Here is a 27,845-nt window from a genome sequence, read left to right as displayed (position 1 = left end):
GTTTGGGATATTGGCAGTTTGGAGGGATATGTTGTGTATCTTTATATGTGTATGCTTCTAAACTGTTGTATTCTGAGCACCTCTGCAAAAACAGTGATAATGTGCGAGTGTGGTGAAAGTGTTGAATGATGATGAAAGTATTTTCTTTTTGGGGATTTTCTTTCTTTTTTGGGTCACCCTGCCTCGGTGGGAGACGGCCGACTTGTTGAAAAAAAAAAAAAATTCCTTTGATTCTCCATCTCGGCAATACCATGGCGGCTACTCAATCTCAACATTTTCAACCTGCAAGGAAATAAAAATTTGTATTTGTACGTATTTGTAACAAAATAAGCAACTGACGAACCTGCAGCGAAACAGAGAGCTCCGCGTTCCCGAGCCTCGCAATCTCCTCCCTGCTCGCTATTTATTGGTAAGAGATTGTTACCGGAGGTCTTCATGAGTCCGTTCCTGAATGATCTCAAGTCCCGTGTCTGGTCAGCAGTGGAGCCGTATATGACAGAGCCGTCTATCCAGTGTGTAAGCTGGTTCAGCTGTATTAGATATAAACCTTGGATTAGTATAAACATTTAGCACAAATTTAAAAAAAATGGATTATCCTTGGTTAAATCTAATAACTGACCACCAGTGTATCATATAAAACTTATATTTATTGCTATTACTTTACAACTTAATGATCTGTAAAACAATACTTAGAAAACCCAAATAAAGTTTTTCTTTGCATGATTAAATGCGGAAGGTTGAAGAAGGGTAACGTTAACTTTTTTCTGTATTACTCACTTTATGCAGATGAAATTACAAAAAAATTAAATATTCCCGGAAGGAAAAGGATGGGGGTACAGTAGCTGTTGTCGGAATGTTCTTCCTCCAAGACTCTCGTGTGATGACTAGACAATGACTTTCCTGTTGTGCTTCACTCTCAACATATATATAGATAGTATTTGCTGGAAGGTTACGAGTTGTTTTGGTCTGTATTACCTGGAGTTTACCTGGAGAGAGTTCCGGGGGTCAACGCCCCCGCGGCCCGGTCTGTGACCAGGCCTACTGGTGGATCAGAGCCTGATCAACCAGGCTGTTGCTGCTGGCTGCACGCAAACCAACGTACGAGCCACAGCCAGGCTGATCAGGAACTGACTTTAGGTGCTTGTCCGGTGCCAGCTTGGAAACTGCCAGGGGTCTGTTGGTAATCCCCCTTATGTGTGCTGGGAGGCAGTTGAACAGTCTCGGGCCCCTGACACTTATTGTATGGTCTCTTAACGTGCTAGTGACACCCCTGCTTTTCATTGGGGGGATGGTGCATCGTTTGCCAAGTCTTTTGCTTTCGTAGTGAGTGATTTTCGTGTGCAAGTTCGGTACTAGTCCCTCTAGGATTTTCCAGGTGTATATAATCATGTATCTCTCCCTCCTGCGTTCCATTAGGTGTCAGTTTGCCACTTTTATTCATTATCATTATTATAATAAGGAGTCATATAGCACCTGGGTTCAGTTCCTTGGAACGAGAGCCCTACGTCTGCATCGTAAGAACATAAGAAAGGAGGAACACTGCAGCAGGACTGTTGGCCCATACTAGGCAGGTCCTTCACAATCCATCCCACTAATATGACATTTGCCCAACTATTTAATTTGAATCCATTATTGCGGGTTCTCTCTTGGAGAGATATCCCCAAGACCTTATTTATATCCCCTTCTTCCCCATCTATCCCCATCTTCCACTTGTACACTTCGATCATGTCTCCCCTCATTCTTCGTAATTTAAGGGACTTCAATCTTTCTTCACACGGACAACTTTTACTGAACAAACAGTGACATTAGTTTCTATGCAATAACACAAGACTGCTTCTTTTTAAGAGCATTGTAGATGTCAGTTCACTAACTTTATTTAAAAATGTGAATGTTATACCTTGAGTAATTGCTGTATTAAGCAGAAAATTTAAACTCATCGTCTATAAGGAAAAGGCCAACTTTGTACAAGTTTCACATGCATGAGTGAACGTTATATAGACAGAACCTTTCATTTCCGTCATTCTCTGCGGGTTGCGGCTCTCAGCACGATCTGTTATACAATTCTTTCACTATCGCTATTTTCCACTTGAATTTTGGAATGTCTCTAAATTTTTTATTCGTGTGCCCCCTTCCCCTCCTCAGTAGTGTTTGTAGTCACTTTACCTACTGCTTGGCTCTCCAACACTTCAGAATTGTTTATGTTTGGTTCAACCTGATATCTGGAACACCTATGTAACTATATTACCAGATACGAACTCAGAGCCAATCGCTTCGTAACTTGTTAAAATACCCTCGATTCTGACACTTCTGTGCCTCTTAAGGAGGCACAGAAGTGTTGAATTAAAGGTCATAAGGCTTTCAAAGTTGTTATCCAGCTCATGAACCTCTTGAGGGAGGGGACGGGAGGGAGAGTTGACTAATAACTTGTAGATTTCTCAAGAGAGTTAAGGTACAGTTACAGGCAGGCTACATCTCTCGGACTGAGCATCGACCGCAATGCATCTGCTGTATACGGTGTAACATTTCAACACAGATGTCAGCAGAAGCAACATATCTTAACACTTTAAAGGTAATTATCTGAAGAACATATTATAACAAGAACTAATGGAAAGATAAAATTAGTGAAAAAATAAAAAAAAATATTAGAAATGTAAACGGAATACAGATAGCCGTTAACTTGTCTGTCAAGTTAGCACTTGTAAAATCTAATAAAATACTGGATCATTCACGTAACCAACCTGCTCAGCATAACCAAACACACAGTTTGAGCCGGTTCCCACAGCAACCATGCTCCTGACTAAGTTCATGCAGGTCCTGCCTAAAGGACCATAGAAGGGGTCACCAGAAAGATCAATGGGAAAGCATCTTGGATGACGCAAGTTCTCAGCTACCAGCGTTCCATTGGGGCAACATTCAATTCCATCTCCATTATCTGATAGTGTAAAGTATAACTCTGAATATTAATGAAATAATTATGACCGATATTACCTATAAAGATATAGCAGCATAACTAATGTTGATGCATATAGTAAGAGAGAGATAAAAACATAACTTTGTTAAGTTCTGTGAAGTCTCACTAAAGCATTATAGACTAGATCGACTGTAGATTTTGGAAATTCGTCTTACCCATAGTAGGGAAAGGAACATGAGCAAATTCATGGTCAGTGAACTGTGCCCACGCCATGAGGGAAAATGTGTAGATCTCGTCTGGTTGATTTACGTCTAGTAAAACGTTACTGCTAATGCGACGCACATTGGGGAGAGGAGAACCATCAACTGCTGTGGAGCGAGGCTCAAACACACCTGTAAAGAAACACACAGTTCACTGACTGGGAACACTTATGAGTGAATATCATTCATAATAAGCTTCAAATATTGTTACTGAATGTCTTCAGTAATTAAACTAAATGCCATCAGCAAAACTGTCATAAATTTAGGGCACTACTCTGTGGTGTGCCTTTGTTCTTTATGTAGTGTGGTAATCCTACCGTTATTTCTTATGATGTTATTCTTTCTATTTTATACGGTGGACCACTAACCCAGCAAATAACCTTAACACAACCATCCGCCTCACCGTCAGCATAAGTTGGTGGTAAGATCCTCTGGTTGGGTGTGTTGCTCTTGCCCCAGGATGGGTTAGCAAGGTTGTTGCAAGATCCATCAGCTGTACGGTACTTGGCGTTGGGAGTACAAGTGGGATCCCGAGGACAAAAACTAGCAAGACTTGTACCGCTCACCGGCATGTCCCTCAGACCAAAAGATGCTAATCTTGGTGTTAAACTAAAGCTGAAAATGTAAAGCAAGGATTAGCATTCACTGGCAGATAATAATCCATCTTCTTCTATCTCGATGCTTACTTTCTACTGATTGATTCTGTCTCTTCCATCATCACGGCCCATTTCGAAAATTTACTACTTAATCTGATTTATACCACAGCATTTTTGCACCCTAACAACCACGTTAGTGATCCCATATAATGACAATGTACGAGTTACCCTGAACCCTTAGACGCTTCACAGTAAATGCAGTGTTTAACCAACACATCGTTCGATGGCAATGAACAATGTGCATTTCTTCCTTACGTTACTCCAAACAGCATGTATTCAGTGATACTGTGTATAAAGATATGACAGTTATATATATTCCATGATTTATATTTCAAGACATTTAAAGATTTTCCTTTATACTCTTTTGCTAGTTCGCTAGAAGCGGTGATAATAGCCATGGCGTTGCGATCCATTTCCTTCGCTCCTTCGTTAATGATGAAGACTCGAAGATGTTGACCAGCTGGTGAGAACCTGGGCAGGACGACGGAGTTCCTGTGTTGGGTGGACAGGGAACACCGTGAGTGTATGATTCCTGTGTTGGGTGGACAGGGAACACTGTCAGTGTATGGGTCATGGGAAGTGTTAATCGTTGCCAGGTATTATATCACTGTCATCCAATTTATACATTATTAAAATCACTCCTTGTCTGTCTGTCTGTCTCTGTCTCTCTCACTGCTACAAGTTCCTTACCTAATAATGTTCTGCTCGACCCGATTAATTTCGCTGGGATAGTTGAGTCCAACACTGAGAGACTGCGGAATCTTCCCAGAGTCTAAAGTTGGTAATTTTACATTGACACTTGCTTGAGAGAAAACTGTTTTGGTGGCGACGGTCTGGGGTGAAGCACCTGTCAACATGACATCATGGATAACTCAACGACAACCCTGCAGTCATGTTAACATTACTGATGAATCTTAAAGATGAGAAGCATAACATTTGGAATTATAAAAGTAGATGAAAAACGTTTACTCTTTGTCACAGAACTAAATCTTCCCACCTCCGAGGATTACTTCCGGCTGACCGGGTTCACTGAATTCCTTCATGCTACCTTACCTCGATCTAACACAAACCTGCTGGATGCTAAAGCTCCTACCCTTTAAAACCTCTCTCTTACACCCTCCCACCTACACGTTCTTCAACGATCCCTAACCACTAACTTAATAACAACAGACTGGCGGTCTGGCGTAACGCTAACTTATTTTTTTGTCAGTCAGTTATCTTCCTTAAAGGAACTTGACGCTCCCTTTCACAGTATAGAAAATAAAAACATTAAAAATTAATTATCACCGATTCTCTAATCTTACTCTTCTGAATGCTGCTGCATCCTACCAATACTTCAGCATCGCTGAAATCAGTTTTGCAATTCTCTATACTTTCCTGCAGAAATACAGTATTATTACTGTACATAGTATCAATGTTGATTAAAATGACGTTTAAAATAATTTGTTTCCCCTATATAGTACTTACTACAGTCATGGAATCTTATAAATGGCCAAATTCATTTGGCTATCTTTAAAACAAAAATATTTAACAAATAACGTTACGATATTGTAACCGCTGTATGCAATATTTGCATCTTTATGAGAGATTTTATTGGCAGATTAAAACTTGCCAAGAGGCGGAGGATGTGTTTTAAGAGGCAGATTGTGTGTTTTAAGAGGCAGAGGATGTTTTAAGAGGCAGGATGTGTGTATTAAGAGGTAGACTGCAAGTTTTAAGCGGCAGATTGTGTTTTAAGAGGCAGAGGATGTTTTAAGGGGCAGGATGTGTGTATTAAGAGGTAGACTGCAAGTTTTAAGCGGCAGATTGTGTTTTAAGAGGCAGAGGATGTGACTGTGATATTAACTTTAAAAAAGAACAGTTATCAAGTAACGATGGGTGAAGATATTAATGAAAGATATAGTGTAAATGCAAAGATAAAACAGGTAAAAAATACTGGAGAAAAATGATCCTAATAGATAATATTCAAACTGTTGTAGTTCTAGAAATAATGTAAACGAAGTGAGATTGGCTGTATTTGTGGGACGTTTTTGCAGTAAGTGACACGGGGGTTTAACTGAAGAATCTGGACGTGGCTGCTAAGTGCCATATTCTGGGGTTTATATTGTTCTATGTTGACATAAATAACGAGATGGAGAGTGGGGCGGCACTACATTTCTGAGTAAATTTGAAATGTAATACAAAAACGTGTGTGAAGACTGAAGGAACGCACGGTAAGTCTAGGTAGAATTTGTAGAGGAACATGGAAAGTTGATTTTAGGTGTGATATGCCGACTCCGAGCTAAGAGATCAAGTTAAGACTGCTATAAGAGGAAATTGTTAAGGCTACAAGGGACGATAACGTACTAAATTTAGGGGGGTTAACTTTACACAAACTGACTGGAATTCTTTGACTGGGAATATATGACTTTTTTTTTTAAACGGTTTGTGACAGAAACAACGAGTGGGAAATAAACCTGCCTGATTTGGTTCTGGTAAACAATAAGACACTTGTTAATAATTTGGAGAATACGGAGGAGGTTGGAGTGAGCGACCACAAATCGATTATTTAGCACTGAATGGAAGTAGGATAGTACGGATAATTCGGTAAGGGTCCTAGATTTTCGCTAAGCAGATTACAATGAGCTTAAAGAACACCTGAACTCTTTCTTGAAAGACGTAAAATGAAGGGAGACATAATTCAAAATTTAAAGTCTATTGAATGAAGCCTTATCGTGTTATAAACGAGAAAAAAAATATTGTACGAAGAAAAATTTAGGTAACTGCTTGAAGGTCTCTCTTATGAGATACTTAGTAAAACTGAGAACGTAGAACACATCAAACATACTAGGCCAAGGGTGTAGTTACAAACAGCAATACAGTGTTCTACGTGTTTGCTTATAAGCAAGGATACTGACCAGCGGCAGCAGCAGACACAGGACAACAGACTCCAGGAACACCACCGCCCAGGTCACACTCTTGTTGGATCTGAATGAAAGTACACAACACTTCAATAGTATTATTGATATACACACACATATATATATATATATATATATATATATATATATATATATATATATGTATATATGTATATATATATATATATATATACATTTATCTATCTATATATATATATATATATATATATATACATCTATATATATATATCTCTAGATATATATATAAACCTCTATATATATATATATATATATATATATATATATATATATATATATATATATATATATATATATATATATATATATATATATATATATATATTTAACAAGTCGGCCGTCTCCCACCGAGGCAGGGTGACCCAAAAAAGAAAGAAAATCCCCAAAAATAAAATACTTTCATCATCAACACTTTCACCACACTCACACATTATCACTGCTTTTGCAGAGGTGCTCAGAATACAACAGCTTAGAAGCATATACGTATAAAGATACACAACATATCCCTCCAAACTGCCAATATCCCGAACCCCTCCTTTAAAGTGCAGGCATTGTACTTCCCATTTCCAGGATTCAAGTCCGACTATATAAAAATAACCGGTTTCCCTGAATCCCTTCACTAAATATTACCCTGCTCACACTCCACAGATCGTCAGGTCCCAAGTATCATTCGTGTCCATTCACTCCTATCTAACACACTCATGCAAGCTTGCTGGAAGTCCAAGCCTCTTGCCCACAAAACCTCCTTTACCCCCTCTTTCCAACCTTTTCGAGGACGACCCCTACCCCTCCTTCCTTCCCCTATAGATTTATATGCTTTCCATGTCATTCTACTTTGATCCATTCTCTCTAAATGACCAAACCACCTCAACAACCCCTCTTCTGCCCTCTGACTAATGCTTTTATTAACTCCACACCTTCTCCTAATTTCCACACTCCGAATTTTCTGCATAATATTTACACCACACATTGCCCTTAGACAGGACATCTCCACTGCCTCCAACCGTCTCCTCGCTGCTGCATTTACCACCCAAGCTTCACATCCATATAAGAGTGTTGGTACTACTATACTTTCATACATTCCCTTCTTGCCTCCATAGATAACGTTTTTTGACTCCACATATACCTCAATGCACCACTCACTTTTTTTCCCTCATCAATTCTATGATTAACCTCATCCTTCATAAACCCATCCGCCGACACATCAACTCCCAAGTATCTGAAAACATTCGCTTCTTCCATACTGCTCCTCCCCAATTTGATATCCAATTTTTCTTTATCTAAATCATTTGATACCCTCATCACCTTACTCTTTTCTATGTTCACTTTCAACTTTCTATCTTTACACACATTCTCAAATTCATCCACTAACCTTTGCAATTTTTCTTTAGAATCTCCCATAAGCACAGTATCATCAGCAAAAAGTAACTGTGTCAGTTCCCATTTTGAATTTGATTCCCCATAATTTAATCCCACCCCTCTCCCGAACACCCAGGCATTTACTTCTTTTACAATCCCATCTATAAATATATTAAACAACCATGGTGACATTACACATCCTGTCTAAGACCTACTTTTACCGGGAAGTATTCTCCCTCTCTTCTACATACCCTAACCTGAGCCTCACTATCCTCATAAAAGCTCTTTACAGCATTTAGTAACTTACCACCTATTCCATATACTTGCAACATCTGCCACATTGCTCCTCTATCCACTCTTCATATGCCTTTTCTAAATCCATAAATGCAATAAAAACTTCCCTACCTTTATCTAAATACTGTTCACATATATGCTTCAATGTAAACACTTGATCTACACATCCCCTACCCACTCTGAAGCCTCCCTGCTCATCCGCAATATAAATATATATGTATATATATATGTATATATATATACATTATATATATATATATACATATATATATATACATATATATGTATATATATATACATATATATGTATATCTTTCTTTCAACACATCAGCCGTATCCCACCGAGGCGGGGTGGCCCAAAAGGAAAAACAAAAGTTTCTCCTTTTACATTTAGTAATATATACAGGAGAAGGGGTTACTAGCCCCTTGCTCCCGGCATTTTAGTTGCCTCTTACAACACGCATGGCGTACGGAGGAAGAATTCTGTTCCACTTCCCCATGGAGATAAGAGGAAATAAACAAGAACAAGAACTAGAAAGAAAATAAAAGAAAACCCAGAGGGGTATGTATATATACGCTTGTACATGTATGTGTAGTGTGACCTAAGTGTAAGTAGAAGTAGCAAGATGTACCTGAAATCTTGCATGTTCATGAGACAGAAAAAAGGACACCAGCAATCCTACCATCATGTAAAACAATCACAGGCTTTCGTTTTACACTCACTTGGCAGGACGGTAGTACCTCCCTGGGCGGTTGCTGTCTACCAACCTACTACCAACCTATATATCTCGTGCCGAATAGGCAGAACTTGCCATCTTGGCTTAAATAACAACGCTCATCTTGCCATATAGGACAAGCGAAAATTTGTGTATGCAATAATTTCTCAAAAATCATTCTAAACATAACGAGAAAAATATATTTCATTGTGTTTGTTTAGTATTAAATTATTGTAAACGTATTTAAAACATATTTAGTTGGGTTAGGCTAAAATAAATTGTTCTTGTTATGATAAGGTTAGGTAAGTTTTCTAAGATTCTTCTGGTGCAAAATTAAAATTTTTTACATTAACATTAATGAAAAAAATATATCTTTAAACCTATAAGAGAAAATTTTAGAAAGCCCTTAATATATATATCTATATATATATATATATATATATATATATATATCTATATATATGTAGTGCCGAATATGTAAAACTGGTCAATAAGCAAGAACTCATTTAAAATTAAGTTCTTTCTGAAATTTTCTTTTATACGTTAAAAGATATATTTTTTTCTTTAATGTTAATGTAAAAATTTTTAATTTTGCATCAAAAGAATCTTAGAAAACTTACCTAACCTTATTATAACAAGAGCAATTTATTTTAGCCTAACCCAACTAAATATATTTTAGATTTGTTTACAGTAATTTAATACTAAACAAACACAGCGAAATATATTTTTTTCATTAAGTTCAGAATGATTTTGGCGAAATTATTGCATACACAAATTTTCACTTGTCCTATATGGCAAGATGAACGTTGCTATTTAAGCCAAGATCGCAAGTTCTGCCTATTCGGCACGACATATATATATATATAAATATATATATATATATATATATATATATATATATATATATATATATATATATATATATATATACATATATATCTCGTGCCGAATAGGCAGAACTTGCCATCTTGGCTTAAATAACAACGCTCATCTTGCCATATAGGACAAGCGAAAATTTGTGTATGCAATAATTTCTCAAAAATCATTCTAAACATAACGAGAAAAATATATTTCATTGTGTTTGTTTAGTATTAAATTATTGTAAACGTATTTAAAACATATTTAGTTGGGTTAGGCTAAAATAAATTGTTCTTGTTATGATAAGGTTAGGTAAGTTTTCTAAGATTCTTCTGGTGCAAAATTAAAATTTTTTACATTAACATTAATGAAAAAAATATATCTTTAAACCTATAAGAGAAAATTTTAGAAAGGACTTAATTTTAAATGAGTTCTTGCTAATTGACCAGTTTTACATATTCGGCACGACATATATATATATATATATATATATATATATATATATATATATATAAAAATTTTTTCATTGATAATTATAAAATATGTTTTATCTTTGGACCAAACCTATTTTAGATACCTCATCTAACGTAATTTAAATTTGAGTATTTTTTAGTTAAATTCTGCTACGTATAGCATACGTCAGTTTATACTTATTTAATATTACATAAAATGAATATGTATATTTTCGCTATGTTCACAATGATTTCCGCTGATTTATGGCAAAAACAAATTTTCATTCTGCTAATTCGACAGAGAACACTCTTGCCGAATAACCCAAACTAGCCGGTTCTACTTAACTGGCATGACGTGTGTATGTATATATATTGCTTAACAATCCACAAACGGGCGAAATTATTTACATTGTCTCTGCGTCCACAGCAGGACTCGAACCTACTAACTCTGTATCAGAGTCCACAGTACTTTACCACGGAGCTAGACCCGCGATAAGTATGGGCGCTTAGCCGAAGCTAAGCGATGTTACCCCATACCCCCGGGCACCAAGCTCGTTTTGAAAGTTATTTCATCGAATCCTGCCACATGCAGTGGACAACGAAAGAAATTTGAAATGCTTAACAATTCGCAAACAGGCGTAGTGGACGTAGAGACAATGTTTATAAATAATTTCGCCCGTTTGCGAATTGTTAAGCATTTCAAATCTCTTTCGTTGTCCATTGCATGTGGCAGGATTCGATGAAATAACTTTCAAAACGAGCTTGGTGCCCGGGGGTATGGAGTAACATCGCTTAGCTTCGGCTAAGCGACTCTGAAACAGAGTTAGCAGGTTCGAGTCCTGCTGCGGAAGTAGAGACAATGTTTATATATATCATCGGAGGGTGTCCAACAAGGAGATCCTCTTGCACCATTTCTCTTCTGTATAGCAGTTAGGGAAATCACAGTCAGACTGACCAGCGAGCTAAACATCTGGTTCCTAGATGATGGCACACTAGCAAGTACAAAAGAGTCCCTCCTACATGACCTGACACAGGTAATGACACGGGGACAGGAAATGGGTCTCATCCTGAATCCATCCAAATGTGAAATCATCTCAGTCAGTCAATGAGTGATAAATGCAGTGAGATCAAAACTACCAAGAGCAGCAGTCATTTCCCCCACAAATAGTGTCTTGCTAGGAGCACCTCTGGGAAGCAATGCCATTGACAATTCTCAGGAAGAAATTGGAAGAGTTAAGGAGAATGGAACAACGAATAGGCAATCTGGACACCCACGATGCCTTGTACCTTCTCACAAAGTGCTTGAGTCTGCCCAGGTTGACATATTTCCTAAGATGTGCACCTTCATATGATAACCCTATACTGCACGAATATGACAGTATTCTGAGGCAGATTTTTACGAAAGTACTTAACCTTACTCTAGAAGACGGGCAGTGGAACCAAGCTACACTTCCAGTCAGACTAGGAGGCATTGGTGTCCGCAAGTCATCACAGATTGCGTTACCTGCTTTTCTGTCCTCGTGTATTGCATCCAGAGAGCTTGTAGCAGCGATTCTCCCTGAACATCTTAGGGACAAGATTGGAGTCCAGGACCAAAAATTCATTGACGGAGCAATGATCTGGGATAATCTAACGGGCTCTGAAACCAGACCTGCTCCCCCCAACAACTACAAACAATCGCACTGGGATGGTCCAACAGTGGAAAATATTGCCTCAACAATGCTTCAGAGTGTGTCAGGGAAGGATAGAGCCCGCCTCCTGGCAGTGAGAGCCCCTCATGCTGGGGACTTTCTGTTGGCTGTTACCAACTCCAGCCTTGGCACACGTCTCGACCCACAGACCATCCGCATCGGTGTTGCCCTTCGACTTGCCGCCCCTATTCTCGCCGAACACAGGTGTATTTGTGGCAGTGAAGCAGCAGACCGATTCGGGTACCATGGTCTTGTGTGCCGTAAATCCGAGGGAAAGATTGCAAGACATGAGGAGGTTAATAACATTATCAAGAGGAGCCTCACAACAGCTGGATGCCCAGCAGTAAGGGAGCCACCCCAACTATGCAGATCTGATGGCAGCCAGAAGCGTCCAGATGGTATCACCCTTCAAGCCTGGACAGATGGGAAGCAGGTGGTGTGGGACTATACATGTGCATCTACCTTGGCTACCTATCTCCAATACACCAGGGAAGAAGGAGGGGCAGCTGCCAGCTTCAGGAAGTCCCAAAAATCTAGGAAATATGGAGAACTTGCCCATCATTATATGTTTGTTCCCATAGGCTCAGAGACCCTTGGCTCATGGGGAAAGAGTGCATCTAAATTCCTTAAGGAGCTGGGAAAAAGACTCATCAGGGTAACTAGGGATCCCAGGGCAGCTAGTTTTCTGTTCCAGCGGCTCAGTGCGGCTGTTCAAAGGGGTAATGCCTGCTGTATTTTGGGCACACGCCCCAGCTCTGAGGAGCTGGATGAGATTTTCGCCTTATAATAGGTGATACACACGTAACAACATGTACCGTATATGCCACCTTTATATCAACAATGTATCTCTTAAATCTTCTGTACCATAATATGTAATAAAATATTCCTATTTATATATATATATATATATATATATATATATATATATATATATATATATATATATATATATATATATATATATATATATATATATATATATGCATGCATGTATTCCCTGATCCATTGCTATGCCTTCCATGTTATCCCTGTCTGGTCCTCCAGCTTTTGCACTAATCTCTTGTGTGGAGCTGTATCAAACACGTTCTTACAGTCCAAGAAAACCCTATCTACTCACCCCTCTCTCTCTCTTGTCTTACTGCTGTCACCCTGTCATAGAACTCCAGTAGGTTTGTAACACAGGACTTCCAGTCCCTGAAACCGTGCTGATTGTCGTTGATAAGCTCAGTCCTTTATAGGTGCTCCACCACTCTTCTTCCGATAATTTTGTGTGTGTACTCACCTAATTGTGGTTGCAGGGGTCGATACTCAGCTTCTGGCCCTGCCTCTTCACTGATCGCTACTAGGTTACCCCGAATGTGTGTGTGTGTGTGCGTGCGTGTGTGTGTAGTCACGTAGTTGTGGTTGCAGAGACCGATTCACAGCTCTTGGCCCCACCTCTTCACTGATTGCTACTAGGTTACTCTTCCTGCTCCACGAGCTTTATCATACCTCTTAAAGCTATGCATGGATCCTGCCTCCACTACATCACTTCCCAGACTATTCCACTTCTGACAACTCTGTAGCTGAAGAAATACTTCCTAACATCCCTATGATTCACGTGAGTCTTCAACTTTCAACCGTGACCTTGTTGCTGTGTCTCATCTCTGGAACATCCTGTCTCTGTTCACCTTGTTGATTCCTGTCGGTATTTTATATGTCTTTATCATATCCCCCCATCTCTCCTGTCCTCCAGAGTCGTCAGGTCGATTTCCCTTAACCTCTCCTCGTAGGCCATGCCCCTTAGCTCCGGGACTAGTCTCGTTGCAAACCTTTGCGCTTTCTTTAGTTTCCTTACGTGCTTGGCTAGGTGTGAGTTCCAAATTGGTGCTGTATGTGTGTGTGGGGGGGGGGGGGTTGCGCGCGCGTGGGCGCGCGTCACAAAAATATTAATGCCTTGGTTAAGACAAAACTTTAAGAAAAAGTTAAATTCATTAAATATGTGGGAATAATTGTGTTGGTCCTCGTCATATTGAGGTGATAAATTCGTTTAAAATGTCCAATATCAAGCTGGCTGCCATAGAAATTTTTCTATTGTATTCACTTTGGAAAAAATCTAACGAAACCCGACATAACCTACCGTAACCCATCCTAACCTAACGTACTACGTTATCAGCCTCTCTATGCCTACGTTAGCTGTGACTGGCCAGGCGTAACTTATGACTAACTCAGTATTCAGTGTTGAACTCGTCCTGATGTGGCATTCAAGCCCATATAATTTTTTTTTTCTTGCTAATGTCTTCCAAAATAACAATCTGCATAAGAAATAAATAGGAGTTTAGATAACTTAAACGTAATCTAAAATGTAAAAAAAATGTCTGCGTTCAGTCGAGGAGCATATTTCAATTATGGACAAAAATGCTAACTACCATGCATTAAAAATGGGGTAAAATTCATCAATCATTATAAAAATATTGTATATTTTCTCTGCTATGTATACTACCAGTCATACTGTCTCACGAGTGTACCTGGTCAACGTATGGTGCGCAGGCCGCAATGAACACGCAGTTACAGCCACCTCCTTGTGCTGGTGAACTGCCCCCTGGCCTGCCTCCTGGCCTGCCTCCTGGCCTGCCACCTGGCCTTCCTCCTGGTAAAGAAAAATAGGAATGAATATTCTGTCATAATATATATATATATATATATATATATATATATATATATATATATATATATATATATATATATATATATATATATATATATATATATATATATATATTATCACACTGGCCGATTCCCACCAAGGCAGGGTGGCCCGAAAAAGAAAAACTTTCACCATCATTCACTCCATCACTGTCTTGCCAGAAGGGTGCTTTACACTACAGTTTTTAAACTGCAACATTAACAAGGAATTCGCAAGAGCAGGCGAAATATACACAAACACTGATCTCTGGCCGAAGGAGACTCGAACTTACGAACCTTGGAACAAGGTACGCAGTGCTTTACCATCCTCACCACAGTGGACAATACCTTGGCGCCCAGCTCATGCTAGACGTTGATCCAAGGCAGCCAGCTTTCAGGCGGGAGGCTTACAGCTTTCATCTCATCCCCTGCATGCATCGACCAACTAGAGATTTTAACAATGTAACGAATTCGCAAGAGCAGGCGAAATATACACAAACACTGATCTCTGGCCGAAGGAGACTTGAACCTACGAACCTTGGAACAAGGTACGCAGTGCTTTACCATCCTCACAGTGGTATAAGACAATTTATGCTTATAAATAAAGCTTATTAATTTAGGTCCTATGTTACTTGGAACTGTATGTTATCTCTTAGGCTACTGGACCGTAAATAGGAGTTTTTGCCTACGGTGAAGCGAAGTCTGCAGGAGTCAGCTGTATGATGGATCTCAGATCAATAATGTAACCATCTGGTCCCTCTATTAGGATTTGTCGTAATCAGATTTTGTCGCTAATATAGCGAGAGACTAAGTACACTCAAGGCAGTAACACCGTTCCTCCTATTCCCACACAGGATGGTTACAAATACATATCAGAATTGCTAAAATCATTCATCTTGCATACTAAAGTTGACAATGCTGCATGAGCCCTAACTTAGTCTGACAGTCTACACGGAGAGTTAAAAAGCCTAGAACAAAGGAATTAAGATCATTTTAGGAAATACTTGTACCACCAAATTGCTTTTTATACACGGGGATAAACACATGTGGAAGAAGATACATACATACAGTTATGACATTTATTAAGAAATGTTTCCAATAATGTCCTTAGTCAAAGGACTAAATAGGCCGACATGACGTGGAAGACAACGGTATAGTTGTCTTCCACATCATGTCGGCATCGTGATTACTAGCCTTCTCAACAACAACACAAACTTTCCTAAGCCAATCATTTTCATAGTAATACACAGCTATCAGATCCATATCAACATACAAACCCTCTAGACTTATTCAGATTTCTAAATCTGCTACGTATATAATCCCGTGTGAAAAAAATAATAATAATTGAACTTTGTGTCAGAGGAAAGAAAGTCTCCCTGAAAACATTGAGTATACATAGTGTATAGTGTATACTACAGTGGCTCCCTAGTATATTGATGATAAAGGCTAAAGTGTCATTTGAAAATAGGTGAATTTGTAAATGAAGTGATAAGCCTATAGAGACAGGTGCCAGAAGTCGCCAGAAACTTACCACAGGTCAGCTGTTTTTAATAATCTTCCTGGCCTGCTAGTGTACTCGCATATAATCTAGTGATACAAGTGAAGAGCAGAATACAGTGTTGTAGTAGCAACTAACCAGTATTATAATGGTACTTAGTGGAGTGGAGTGACTTTCATTAGTTTCTTTTTTCTTGAAATACCAGACGTATACTGTGAATTTCATATAACCTGTAGTTATCAGCGGTCGCAATATACACAACGAGAAGCAATTATTACTACAGAAAAAGCGTCCTTCCTCCAAAATTTGCACCAGTCAACTATAGTGATAATATAGCATTTATTGTGGTGGAGACGGAAAAAAAAATAGAGAAGCTAGATACAGCGATTGATAAACAAGGGTGGAGGTCGACCGTTTCGTCATTGTAGGAGTGCCAGCAGTCACCGGCTCTTCAACACGCAAGTTGTACTTTTGTATCAATCAAATCACATATTACTCGGGTAGATAATTTCCAGTAGATCCTTCATGTGTTAGCTCAAATCACCGACCAGTATGGTTTAAATAAGTGACCCACTGATCAGATCAGATAGACTGGTCCAAACCCTTGACTGGTCCGAACCCTTGACTGGTCCGAACCCTTGACTGGTCCGAACCCTTGACTGGTCCGAACCCTTGACTGGTCCGAACCCTGGACTGGTTTCAAACGGTTTCGTTGTGCACTACCTAGCAGGTTATTAATAGAATATTCAAGAGGTTGCTAGTAGAATTGCAGTAAATCAACCATTCAAATCATTATGAAGCTGTGTGTAGTCTGTGGTCAGTCAAAAAAACGGGCTTCCACTTGGGTAAATTCTCATTTTTGTGGAAATTGGTGTCACGCCCTTGTGCAGATATCCAAGAACTAGCTACAAGCAGTATTAAAACAGGGAAGTGTTTTTGGGTATGCCCAAATGAGATAAATCTGTGGACTAAAATCACAAGGGTATTAAAAGAGGTCAACATCAAAGCTGCTTTCATAGAAAACCTGGAAGCTTTCTACAACAGATGGGAACATAAAAAGTCTGGGCTGAATGGTACTGCCCTTGATACTGGCCATGTAGTCAGAAACTGTAAGGCTGGAGATGATGTCCTGGTAGTCAGTAAATGGGGGGCTGATAGTGGTCCTGGGAGACAGTAATGGTGAAGCTGGAGGTGCTGTCCTGGGAGACAGTAATGGTGAAGCTGGAGGTGCGGTCCTGGGAGACAGTAATGGTGAAGCTGGAGATGCTGTCCTGGGAGACAGTAATGGGGAAGCTGGAGATGCTGTCCTGGGAGACAGTAATGGTGAAGCTGGAGATTTTGTCCAGGTAGTCGGGAATTATACGCAGGAAGGAATACATATAAATGACCTCATAGGGGACAGGAGCCATAGTAGGGAAACAAGTGTAGTCAAAGATAAGATAAAACCAATATTGCAAACTAGAAATACCGCAGGAAATAGCAAACAAGAGGACTCCACTAGCAATAGTGAGGATATATTACCAAAAACAACTGGTGGGAGCTCCATTGTTGGTGCTAGGGAGGATAGAAGTAAGACAGGGAAACATGCACCAACAGGGAATACAGTCACAGAAACCCAAGGCAAATGGAAACCAAGCCTGTGCAAATACTATGCACTCGGTATCTGCTGGCATGGGAAATCTGGAAAAACAGATGGGACGTGCAACTATGACCACCCTAGAAAATGCCATGCCCATATAACAACAGGAAAATGCAAACTCCCTTCCTGTAAGCTTTTTCACCCTGAACTGTGTACCTCTTCAGTACAGGAAAGACTGTGCTATAACTTAAATTGCCAGGCATACCATCTAAAGGGGACAAAAAGATACAAAACATCCAGGCCATGGGAAAACCTGGGTAGCCACAGCCACTCAAGAGGGAGAGGTTTTTTAGTGCCAGGAAGGAAAAAAAACTGGCAGGAAATGGCAGAAATCGTACACCAAATCCAGTCATTCCTGGAGTGGAACCACAGTCGATGGCCTCCACTCCAAACCAACAGATACAGATACTAATGCCGGAAAAAAAATCCCCCCCCCAGTACCAACAATACCACCAGTCCGATAACATTCTTCTTTGCAAATATACAGGGTCTAAAGCCAGCAACAAACAACAAAATACCTTTCATCCGTGGACTGCTTGCAGAGGTAAAGGCAATGTTCGCGGCTTTCACTGAGACCCACATAAAGGATCACTTGGACAACGAAATATGGATCCCAGGTTACAACCTATACAGATGTGAGAGTGAACAGGCAAAAGGGGGGGGGGGTTGGCCTGTACATTGCAGAGTCACTTGTTTGCACAGAACTGCTAAATGCCTCAAATGATGTAGTGGAAGTTTTAGCAGTAAAGGTCGAGAACCAAAACCTAGTCATTGTGGTAGTCTACAAGCCTCCGGATGCAACATCCCAGCAATTCCAGGAACAGCTGTTAAAAATTGACCACTGTCTGGAAAACCTTCCAGCTCCTGCACCCAACATCTTGCTCCTGGGGGATTTCAACTTAAGGCACCTAAAATGGAGGAATATAGCAAATAATATTGTTGCAGTAATAACACCAGGAGGCAGCTCTGATGAAAACTCACACTCACGCGAGCTTTTAAATCTCTGCACAAAATTCAATTTAAACCAGCAAATCTTCATCAGAGTACAAAACAAATTCTGGCCACAAAATAGAGCGAAACACCAACGTCAAAGACCTGGGAGTGATCATGTCGGAGGATCTCACCTTCAAGGACCATAACATTGTATCAATCGCATCTGCTAGAAAAATGACAGGATGGATAATGAGAACCTTCAAAACTAGGGAGGCCAAGCCCATGATGACACTCTTCAGGTCACTTGTTCTATCTAGGCTGGAATATTGCTGCACACTAACAACACCTTTCAAGGCAGGTGAAATTGCCGACCTAGAAAATGTACAGAGAACTTTCACGGCGCGCATAACGGAGATAAAACACCTCAATTATTGGGAGCGCTTGAGGTTCCTAAACCTGTATTCCCTGGAACGCAGGAGGGAGAGATACATGATTATATACACCTGGAAAATCCTAGAGGGACTAGTACCGAACTTGCACACGAAAATCACTTACTACGAAAGCAAAAGACTTGGCAGACGATGCACCATCCCCCCAATGAAAAGCAGGGGTGTCACTAGCACGTTAAGAGACCATACAATAAGTGTCAGGGGCCCGAGACTGTTCAACTGCCTCCCAGCACACATAAGGGGGATTACCAACAGACCCCTGGCAGTCTTCAAGCTGGCACTGGACAAGCACCTAAAGTTAGTTCCGGATCAGCCGGGCTGTGGCTCGTACGTTGGTTTGCGTGCAGCCAGCAGCAACAGCCTGGCTGATCAGGCTCTGATCCACCAGGAGGCCTGGTCACAGACCGGGCCGCGGGGGCGTTGACCCCCGGAACTCTCTCCAGGTAAACTCCAGGTAATATAGATATATTATAATTGTTACTACATTTTAAAACCTTGAGAGCTGTAACAGAACACAAAGACATGATATAAGAACAAATATATCGTCAATATTCCTCGTGTTCGAGTAAATCATTGTGAAAATATACATATAAGCGGGTTTTCTATCCCCCCCCTCGTCAAAAAAAATGAAAACCTACTAGAATAAACCAAAAGTTGTAAAACACTTAAAAAAGTTTTTAAAATGTCAAATAACATTAATTGAGCCTTTCCAAGCGTCACTCTTCGTACGTTTGCGAATATTTATTACTATTATTATTACTTGAGGTAAATAATAATAATGCAGCCAACTTAATTTATAAAACACTGGATGCATTATCATTTGTATCCTGTATAATCTGTCAGTGTTATAAACAAGAGATATATTTGGTGATAACCAGATCTGTATCACGTCACGTCCTACAGCCACAGATAAATAGGAACCCTTCTGGGCTGAGGTTGATTACCCTGGAAAAAAGGTCAGTTAGATAACCGCAAGGTAGAAAAAGAAGATAACTAGTCAAGCAGGAGAAAGCTACCTCCAAGAGATTTGTCAAGATGTATATGATATTTTGCAAGACACTTTCTGAAGGAAATATTCTCCACTCCCGTGTCTTTGGTGCAGAATATAAGCTCCTCTGAGATTATTTTGGTAAACAAAGAGTAGGATACAACCAAGGAACTTTAAACAGGATACTTAAAAGTAGTCTGTAATTTACGAAGCGCTGAACCCATGTGGGTCTTAGTACAAGTAGTGGTGGAGACTCCTTCCGTCTTAGTACAATAAGTCTCGAAGAAGCAGCATAAAAATTGTATTTGCCTAACTAGATAATTATAGACTAGGATGTTTCTGACTGCACTAGCATGTTTCAACCTATCTTTGCATTAGGATGGTTCAATCTGGATGTTTGTTTCACTGTTGCTTTGGTTATAAACACAGCACACACACAGATTCTTTAAACTTGCCTCACTACTACTACTACTACTACTACCACCACCATACATTGATCGTAACAATAATTTACAAACAAGATGGATTGTTCAGTAAGCTGTGGAAGGGCCAGTGAGCCAGTGATACAAATAACGACCGGAAGGAAAGGAAGAGCCGAGAGGAAAATCCAACCTGATTTTGGTTCAGGCTTTAGGAAATACCGACGCTTTGGGATATAATAATAATTAAGGTAGGGAAACGAGAGGTGCTCGGGTAATCAGCCTTGATCAGAGAAAGTGGAGAGCATCTCCAATTCTTTGGTTCAAGACCCCTTCACCAGCATTAAGGTAAAAGCCCCTTGAAAAGGGACGTTCTGGGTTACAGCCAACGTTTAGCAAACTGCCTGGGAGTCTCAACAGTACAGGTGGACGACCTCACAAGCTCAGAACAACCTCACCAACCCTAGAGGTTGACCTCGCCATCGTAGGAAGCTGACCTCGCCAACATTAGAGGTCGACCTCGCCAACCCTAGAGATCGACCTCACAATTCACAAACTGACTATTTACCATAGGTTAGGCAAATGCATGTGGACAAGGCACAGACAAATTGGAACACGTATAACAGCAATACGAATAAAAGAACAAAATAAAGACAATGCAATGTACAAAGGATCATCTTATGATGAATAAGTTAAACAATAAGAAATACTGGGTTAACCAGTATGTCAGTGGAAGACCTCGGACCCATGTAACTTAGACCGTCAGGAGAAATTTTCCCCAACTAATAAATTATTCTCTCCCCCCATGAAAATATGCAGTCTACCAAAAAAAAAAAAAGCAAAGTCAATGAAACTAACAACATACACATGGGAATTATATTGTTGTTTTCATGAAGATCAAAGTACTGAACACCAAACTTCACTTTGTGACATAAAACTCTCTCTTTACACCCATCCAAAACGGTGTGAGGCCCAATTAACTTTTCTTACATCTGTCTCTTTCTACCCACATTTTTTTTTCCACCACCACTGTTCTATCTCCAATCTTTCCTATTCCCATTCTTACCATCCTTTTTATGCTCCCTTCCTTTCACATTCTCGCCATAAAAAAAAAAACTGATATCACGATCATTCTAGACGTCAGTTCCCTCAAGGTTAACCAGTTTGATCTTCCGAGCGCGTCATTATTGCAACACCATCAAGCACATATTTATTTCACTTTAGAGAATATAATTTATTTTATAACATACTTTTAAGAGACTTACGTAAGTTCCAGTGTATGGCGGCTGCCCTGCTTCTAAATGTCACGAGTTGAAAGTCAAAATCTGATGACCAATTAAATGCTGCGTAGTCACTACCATTGTACGTATATACTATACACACTCCCACTGTACACACTACCACTAGTAGACGCTACCACTGTACCGTGACTGGAACAATGTACAAATAACCCGCACATAGGAGAAAGAAGCTTCTTTCACTTATGTGCAGGTTGTGTTGTGTACCACTGTACACGGAACTACAGTAAACACTACCATTGATGTTAAAAATCATAGGGATGATACAGCGCCTGAAAGGTAACAGGATTCAATCCAGAGGAGAGGACAAGTCCAATTCCTTGGATCAAGAGCCCTTCACCGGCATGAAGACACCTTCCTGGAGGGAACACTGCTACCGAGTATGGTAGATTCCACTACTGTGTGTAGTATATACATTACCACTTCACTACTGTAAGTAGTATGTGCAGTACCACTCCACCACAGTGTTTGGAGTATACCAATTGATATAAATTACGCAACTCCTTCCAATGATGTCTTCAGATATCATTTACACTGACTGACATACCTTTCCAACACTGTTGCAAGTGTAGCAACACTGCATAGCTCCCGATGACGCACGGAGATGTGTGAAAGTACTTGAGCAGAAGATTTCTATCCCCAGTGGCTTGTCTTGCATATAATGTGTGTGTGTGTAAGAGAGAGGGAAAACTTCTCAGGCAGACACTTCTTGGGGAAACACGTTACTTACACCAACAGCCGGTTCTCTGGCCTTGACAGTTCTTGGGGAAACACGTTACCAACACCAGCCGGTACTTTGGCCTTGACTTAGCAGGTTCAATATTCAAACTTTTTTTTCCGTGATTTCTCGCAGCTTCATCAGTCTAGTTTTTGTGGTCAGTGTTCGACGTATTGTGCTTAGCAGAGTGCCAACTCATGCTTGGTTAACTGACCCTAAAGTCTGTTGACTTCTATAAGGGTCATTAAGGCTGCATGTAATATGTTCCCTAATCAAGAGATTTAAGTAAATTTCTCAGCTTATTTGCACTGACTGACATACCCTTCTAACCAGTCTCTAAATACTGAAACTTTTCAAGAGGTACTCTCGAATTTATATAACATGAATACAAAGTTCACACAACGTTACATGTAAAATTGGTAAATAAGCGCCAGGACATTTGAATTTCACTTTCTGCCGTCGTCGTTTGAACGACTGAAGCCAAGCAGCACAGGCTTTAGTAAGCTATTGGAGCCATTCAGTGTTCCCAGAATCTTGCCTGGAAAATCCTGTATTTTAAACCAACTGGATGAGGCCTGACATGCACCGCATACTAGTGGCTTAATTTGATGCCTAACAATATTTTATTACATGTAAACTACATTACCTGTTTACTGCAGAAAATAAATCTGTATGAAAGAAAAATGAAACACTGGAGCAAGGAAAAAAATTTAAACCATTTAAAGGCACGGTCTGAGTGTGAATATGATGGTATTCGACTGAAGAAGCTTACTATGTAGGAGAAACGTTTAGGAATAAAGATACCCAACTCTTGCACATGTTTCTTAAAGGCACGCTTCGGAGATACCTAATAATCTTTTGAGGCAGATAACTTTAAGGATATCTTCCACACTGGCTTTCACAATGGCCTGTATCTCGTGATCACATAGATGAACAAAGCACTGGACTCTTGTCCAGTAATTACTGCATATTTATGTTGTTTAATTCTGGTTGCATGAGACTTTCCAGTTTGTCCTAAATAAAAGGTATCACAGTTTTTACAATGGATGGAGTAGACACAACCCAAAAATTCCTTGGGAGAATTTTTAATTTTTGTTTTACGGTACTGTCATATAATGAAATACTCTCTCACTTGTGGGAGGTGAGAGAGTATTTCATTATATGTACAACCAACAACTTTTCAAACTAAAAAAAATTAAACCTTTCTGCTACGTACCCCCTTCAGAGTGCAGGAAGACACACTTGTAGATACTCTCCCAATCCACGACGGTAAAGATGGTGAATACATCAGCGCGCAGCGAATACAGAACTACCAGACTGGATACACCCACTAATAAACCACATCACATTCACCATATAAGGAAGGACAAACTTTTATTGCCACAATGTTGCTGAAGAACTTGATAAAGCTGTTCATAGAACATTACCACACTAGAACTTCTCTCTGTATCTGTCTTTCCTTCATCAGAAGAACGCTTTTGTATCCAATACAAACAAAGCTACAAACCTTGACCCGGAAAGTTAATTTGAGCGTCCAGGGGCGCCACCAGCGCCACCACCACCATCAGCCACCAGAACATCGTCCGCTACTCCAACTATTTCTTCCTGCCGAGAGAAAAAGACGTCAGTCAATTATCAGGTATATTCCAGAGAGAGAAACAAACCCGTGGAGGTGTCATACATCACCTAGGGAAGAGAAGTCAATCCCGTATGAACTTGAGAAAGGGAAGAGAGCCCCCCAGTGTTCCGGATCAAGTACACATTGAAGGGTACACCAGATAATAAAGCGAATTTGTGTATGAAGTCGTCTTAAAGTAGTGGTAGTTGAGTTAGTAGCGGCAGCAAGTTAGTAACAGCAGTATAGCAGTGGTAGCTGAGTTTCTTACAATAAATGAAGGAGAGGTAAATGATGATCCTTAGACGAACAGCAACAATGGCTGCTGACTCACCCGTAATGAAATCTGCAGTCTGAGTGTCCTTACATAACCTACATCTCGGCTATAACTCAGCTATACATCAGCTACACCTCAGCTATACATCAATAACATGACACCTACACGTCAGCTACATGTCACCTACGAGTCACCTACACCTCAAAACAAATCCCATGATATGCACAACAACGAAAGCATGAAATCATCAGTCGCAACCGAGGCACTGTAGGATATTTCTGTGTAAGTGTACACTCACGAGGAAGAACACTTCATATTACATTCACTAAAACACTAAACTTGTAATCGAACAGCACCCCTGAATACCACACAAAGAGCCTATCCCTGAGTACTACTCAGAGCCTATCCCTGAGCACTACTCAAACAGCCTATCTCTGAATACCACTCAAACAGCCTATCCCTGAGTACTACTCAGAGCCTATCCGAGTACTACTCAGAGCCTATCCCTGAGCACTACTCAAACAGCCTATCCCTGAATGTCAAACAGCCTATCTAAGTACTACTCAGAGCCTATCCATGAGCACTACTCAAACAGCTTATCCCTGAATACCACTCAAACAGCCTATCCCTGAGCACTACTCAGACTATCTGAGTACTACTCAAACAGCCTATCCCTGAGTACTAAACAGCCTATCCCTGAGTACTACTCAAACAGCCTATCCCTGAGTACTACTCACACATCCTATTCCTGAGTACTACTTAAACAGCCTATCCCTGAGTACTACTCAAACAGCCTATCCCTGAGTACTACTCACACATCCTATTCCTGAGTACTACTTAAACAGCCTATCCCTGAGTACTAAAACAGCCTATCCCTGAGTACTACTTAAACAGCCTATCCCTGAGTACTACTTAAACAGCCTATCCCTGAGTACTACTTAAACAGCCTATCCCTGAGTACTACTTAAACAGCCTATCCCTGAGTACTACTTAAACAGCCTATCCCTGAGTACTACTTAAACAGCCTATCCCTGAGTACTACTTAAACAGCCTATCCCTGAGTACTACTTAAACAGCCTATCCCTGAGTACTACTTAAACAGCCTATCCCTGAGTACTACTTAAACAGCCTATCCCTGAGTACTACTTAAACAGCCTATCCCTGAGTACTACTTAAACAGCCTATCCCTGAGTACTACTTAAACAGCCTATCCCTGAGTACTACTTAAATAGCCTATCCCTGAGTACTACTTAAACAGCCTATCCCTGAGTACTACTTAAACAGCCTATCCCTGAGTACTATTTAAACAGCCTATCCCTGAGTACTACTGAAACAGCCTATCCCTGAGTACTACTTAAAGTCTATCCCTGAGTACTACTTAAACAGCCTATCCCTGAGTACTACTTAAACAGCCTATCCCTGAGTACTACTTAAACAGCCTATCCCTGAGTACTACTTAGCCTATCCCTGAGTACTACTTAAACAGCCTATCCCTGAGTACTACTTAAACAGCCTATCCCTGAGTACTACTTAAACAGCCTATCCCTAAGTACTACTTAAACAGCCTATCCCTGAGTACTACTTAAACAGCCTATCCCTGAGTACTACTTAAACAGCCTATCCCTGAGTACTACTTAAACAGCCTATCCCTGAGTACTACTTAAACAGCCTATCCCTGAGTACTACTTAAATAGCCTATCCCTGAGTACTACTTAAATAGCCTATCCCTGAGTACTACTTAAACAGCCTATCCCTGAGTACTACTTAAACAGCCTATCCCTGAGTACTACTTAAACAGCCTATCCCTGAGTACTACTTAAACAGCCTATCCCTGAGTACTACTTAAACAGCCTATCCCTGAGTACTACTTAAACAGCCTATCCCTGAGTACTACTTAAATAGCCTATCCCTGAGTACTACTTAAATAGCCTATCCCTGAGTACTACTTAAACAGCCTATCCCTGAGTACTACTTAAACAGCCTATCCCTGAGTACTACTTAAACAGCCTATCCCTGAGTACTACTTAAACAGCCTATCCCTGAGTACTACTTAAACAGTCTATCCCTGAGTACTACTTAAACAGCCTATCCCTGAGTACTACTTAAACAGCCTATCCCTGAGTACTACTTAAATAGCCTATCCCTGAGTACTACTTAAACAGCCTATCCCTGAGTACTACTTAAACAGCCTATCCCTGAGTACTACTTAAACAGCCTATCCCTGAGTACTACTTAAACAGCCTATCCCTGAGTACTACTTAAACAGCCTATCCCTGAGTACTACTTAAACAGCCTATCCCTGAGTACTACTTAAACAGCCTATCTCTGGAAGTATTACTTACTCTACCTATAAACGCTTCTCAAAACACTTTTCTTCATTTTTAAGAAAATTTCACAATTCAGGTGCGCATGTAATCAAATATTTATGACTGAGGTTGAAGCAGAAATTTATTGTTCTTGTTTTGGTTTACAGCTAATTAAAATATAGCCAGAGTAGAATGAATCTAAATGTATTAAAGAAATATTACCAATAACTGTAATATCTTAAGCAGAACACGACTTGTAAAATACAAGAGTTTGAATGTCCTAAGGCAAAATACGAGGAAATAATTCCAAGGCGAAGCTCGTGGTATTTGAGGGAGAGAGAGAAAGACAGAGAAAAATAAAAAGAGAGAGCTCAGAGAGAAGGTGGGTGAAGGGGCTTACAAAGAATATATATATGCAATATCAACAACTCACGGCGAGAGAGTATCCACGGGTGCTGCTGCCCAGGTGGAGTCTGGACCTTCACTGAGGTTCCTGCAGACCAACACGGACCACTTGGTACGCCAGACTACTACACCTCCTCAATAATGTTTTCTTCTTTGTATAGTATTTATCCCCGCAAGCTGTCGGTGAAGTTACAATTGTTCACTGCAGTGTATTATATATATGAGAAGAAAATATTCAAACAGCTCCGGGGAGAACCTTGAGTTTTCCCTGAGGTACGTTTATTGTCTTCTCTGAGGATGAGAGTCCCCAGTCCAGTTATAGAGGTGGTACCTCCCTATATTTCTTAAATATATATATACACGTATATATATATTTTGTTAACAAGTCGGCCGTCTCCCACCGAGGCAGGGTGACCCAAAAAGAAAGAAAATCCCCAAAAAGAAACAAAATCCCCGAAAAGAAAATACTTTCATCATCATTCAACACTTTCACCTCACTC

The 27,845-nt window shown here is 40.1% G+C and overlaps 1 protein-coding gene across 1 annotated transcript in view; it reads right to left on the bottom strand.

Annotated features, from left to right (window-relative positions):
• LOC128685009 (salivary peroxidase/catechol oxidase) overlaps positions 1–27,511 on the bottom strand; it is a 43,591-nt gene extending 16,080 nt beyond the window's left edge. Inside the window, exons 1-10 of the mRNA XM_053771444.2 lie at positions 27,374–27,511; positions 24,250–24,347; positions 14,644–14,765; positions 6,725–6,794; positions 4,518–4,674; positions 4,188–4,319; positions 3,575–3,786; positions 3,127–3,303; positions 2,739–2,932; positions 344–530 (exon numbers count right to left, since the gene is read on the bottom strand). Of these exons, the coding sequence (XP_053627419.1) occupies positions 344–530; positions 2,739–2,932; positions 3,127–3,303; positions 3,575–3,786; positions 4,188–4,319; positions 4,518–4,674; positions 6,725–6,794; positions 14,644–14,765; positions 24,250–24,322 (1,324 nt within the window). The 5' untranslated portion in view covers positions 24,323–24,347; positions 27,374–27,511. The remainder of the gene's footprint in view (positions 1–343; positions 531–2,738; positions 2,933–3,126; positions 3,304–3,574; positions 3,787–4,187; positions 4,320–4,517; positions 4,675–6,724; positions 6,795–14,643; positions 14,766–24,249; positions 24,348–27,373) is intronic.
• Between the last annotated feature and the right edge of the window lie 334 nt (positions 27,512–27,845).

The sequence above is a fragment of the Cherax quadricarinatus genome, chromosome 5 (genome assembly GCF_038502225.1).
Source record: "Cherax quadricarinatus isolate ZL_2023a chromosome 5, ASM3850222v1, whole genome shotgun sequence".
Classification (NCBI taxonomy): domain Eukaryota; kingdom Metazoa; phylum Arthropoda; class Malacostraca; order Decapoda; family Parastacidae; genus Cherax; species Cherax quadricarinatus.
This window is presented reverse-complemented; position numbering and strand designations above follow the sequence as displayed.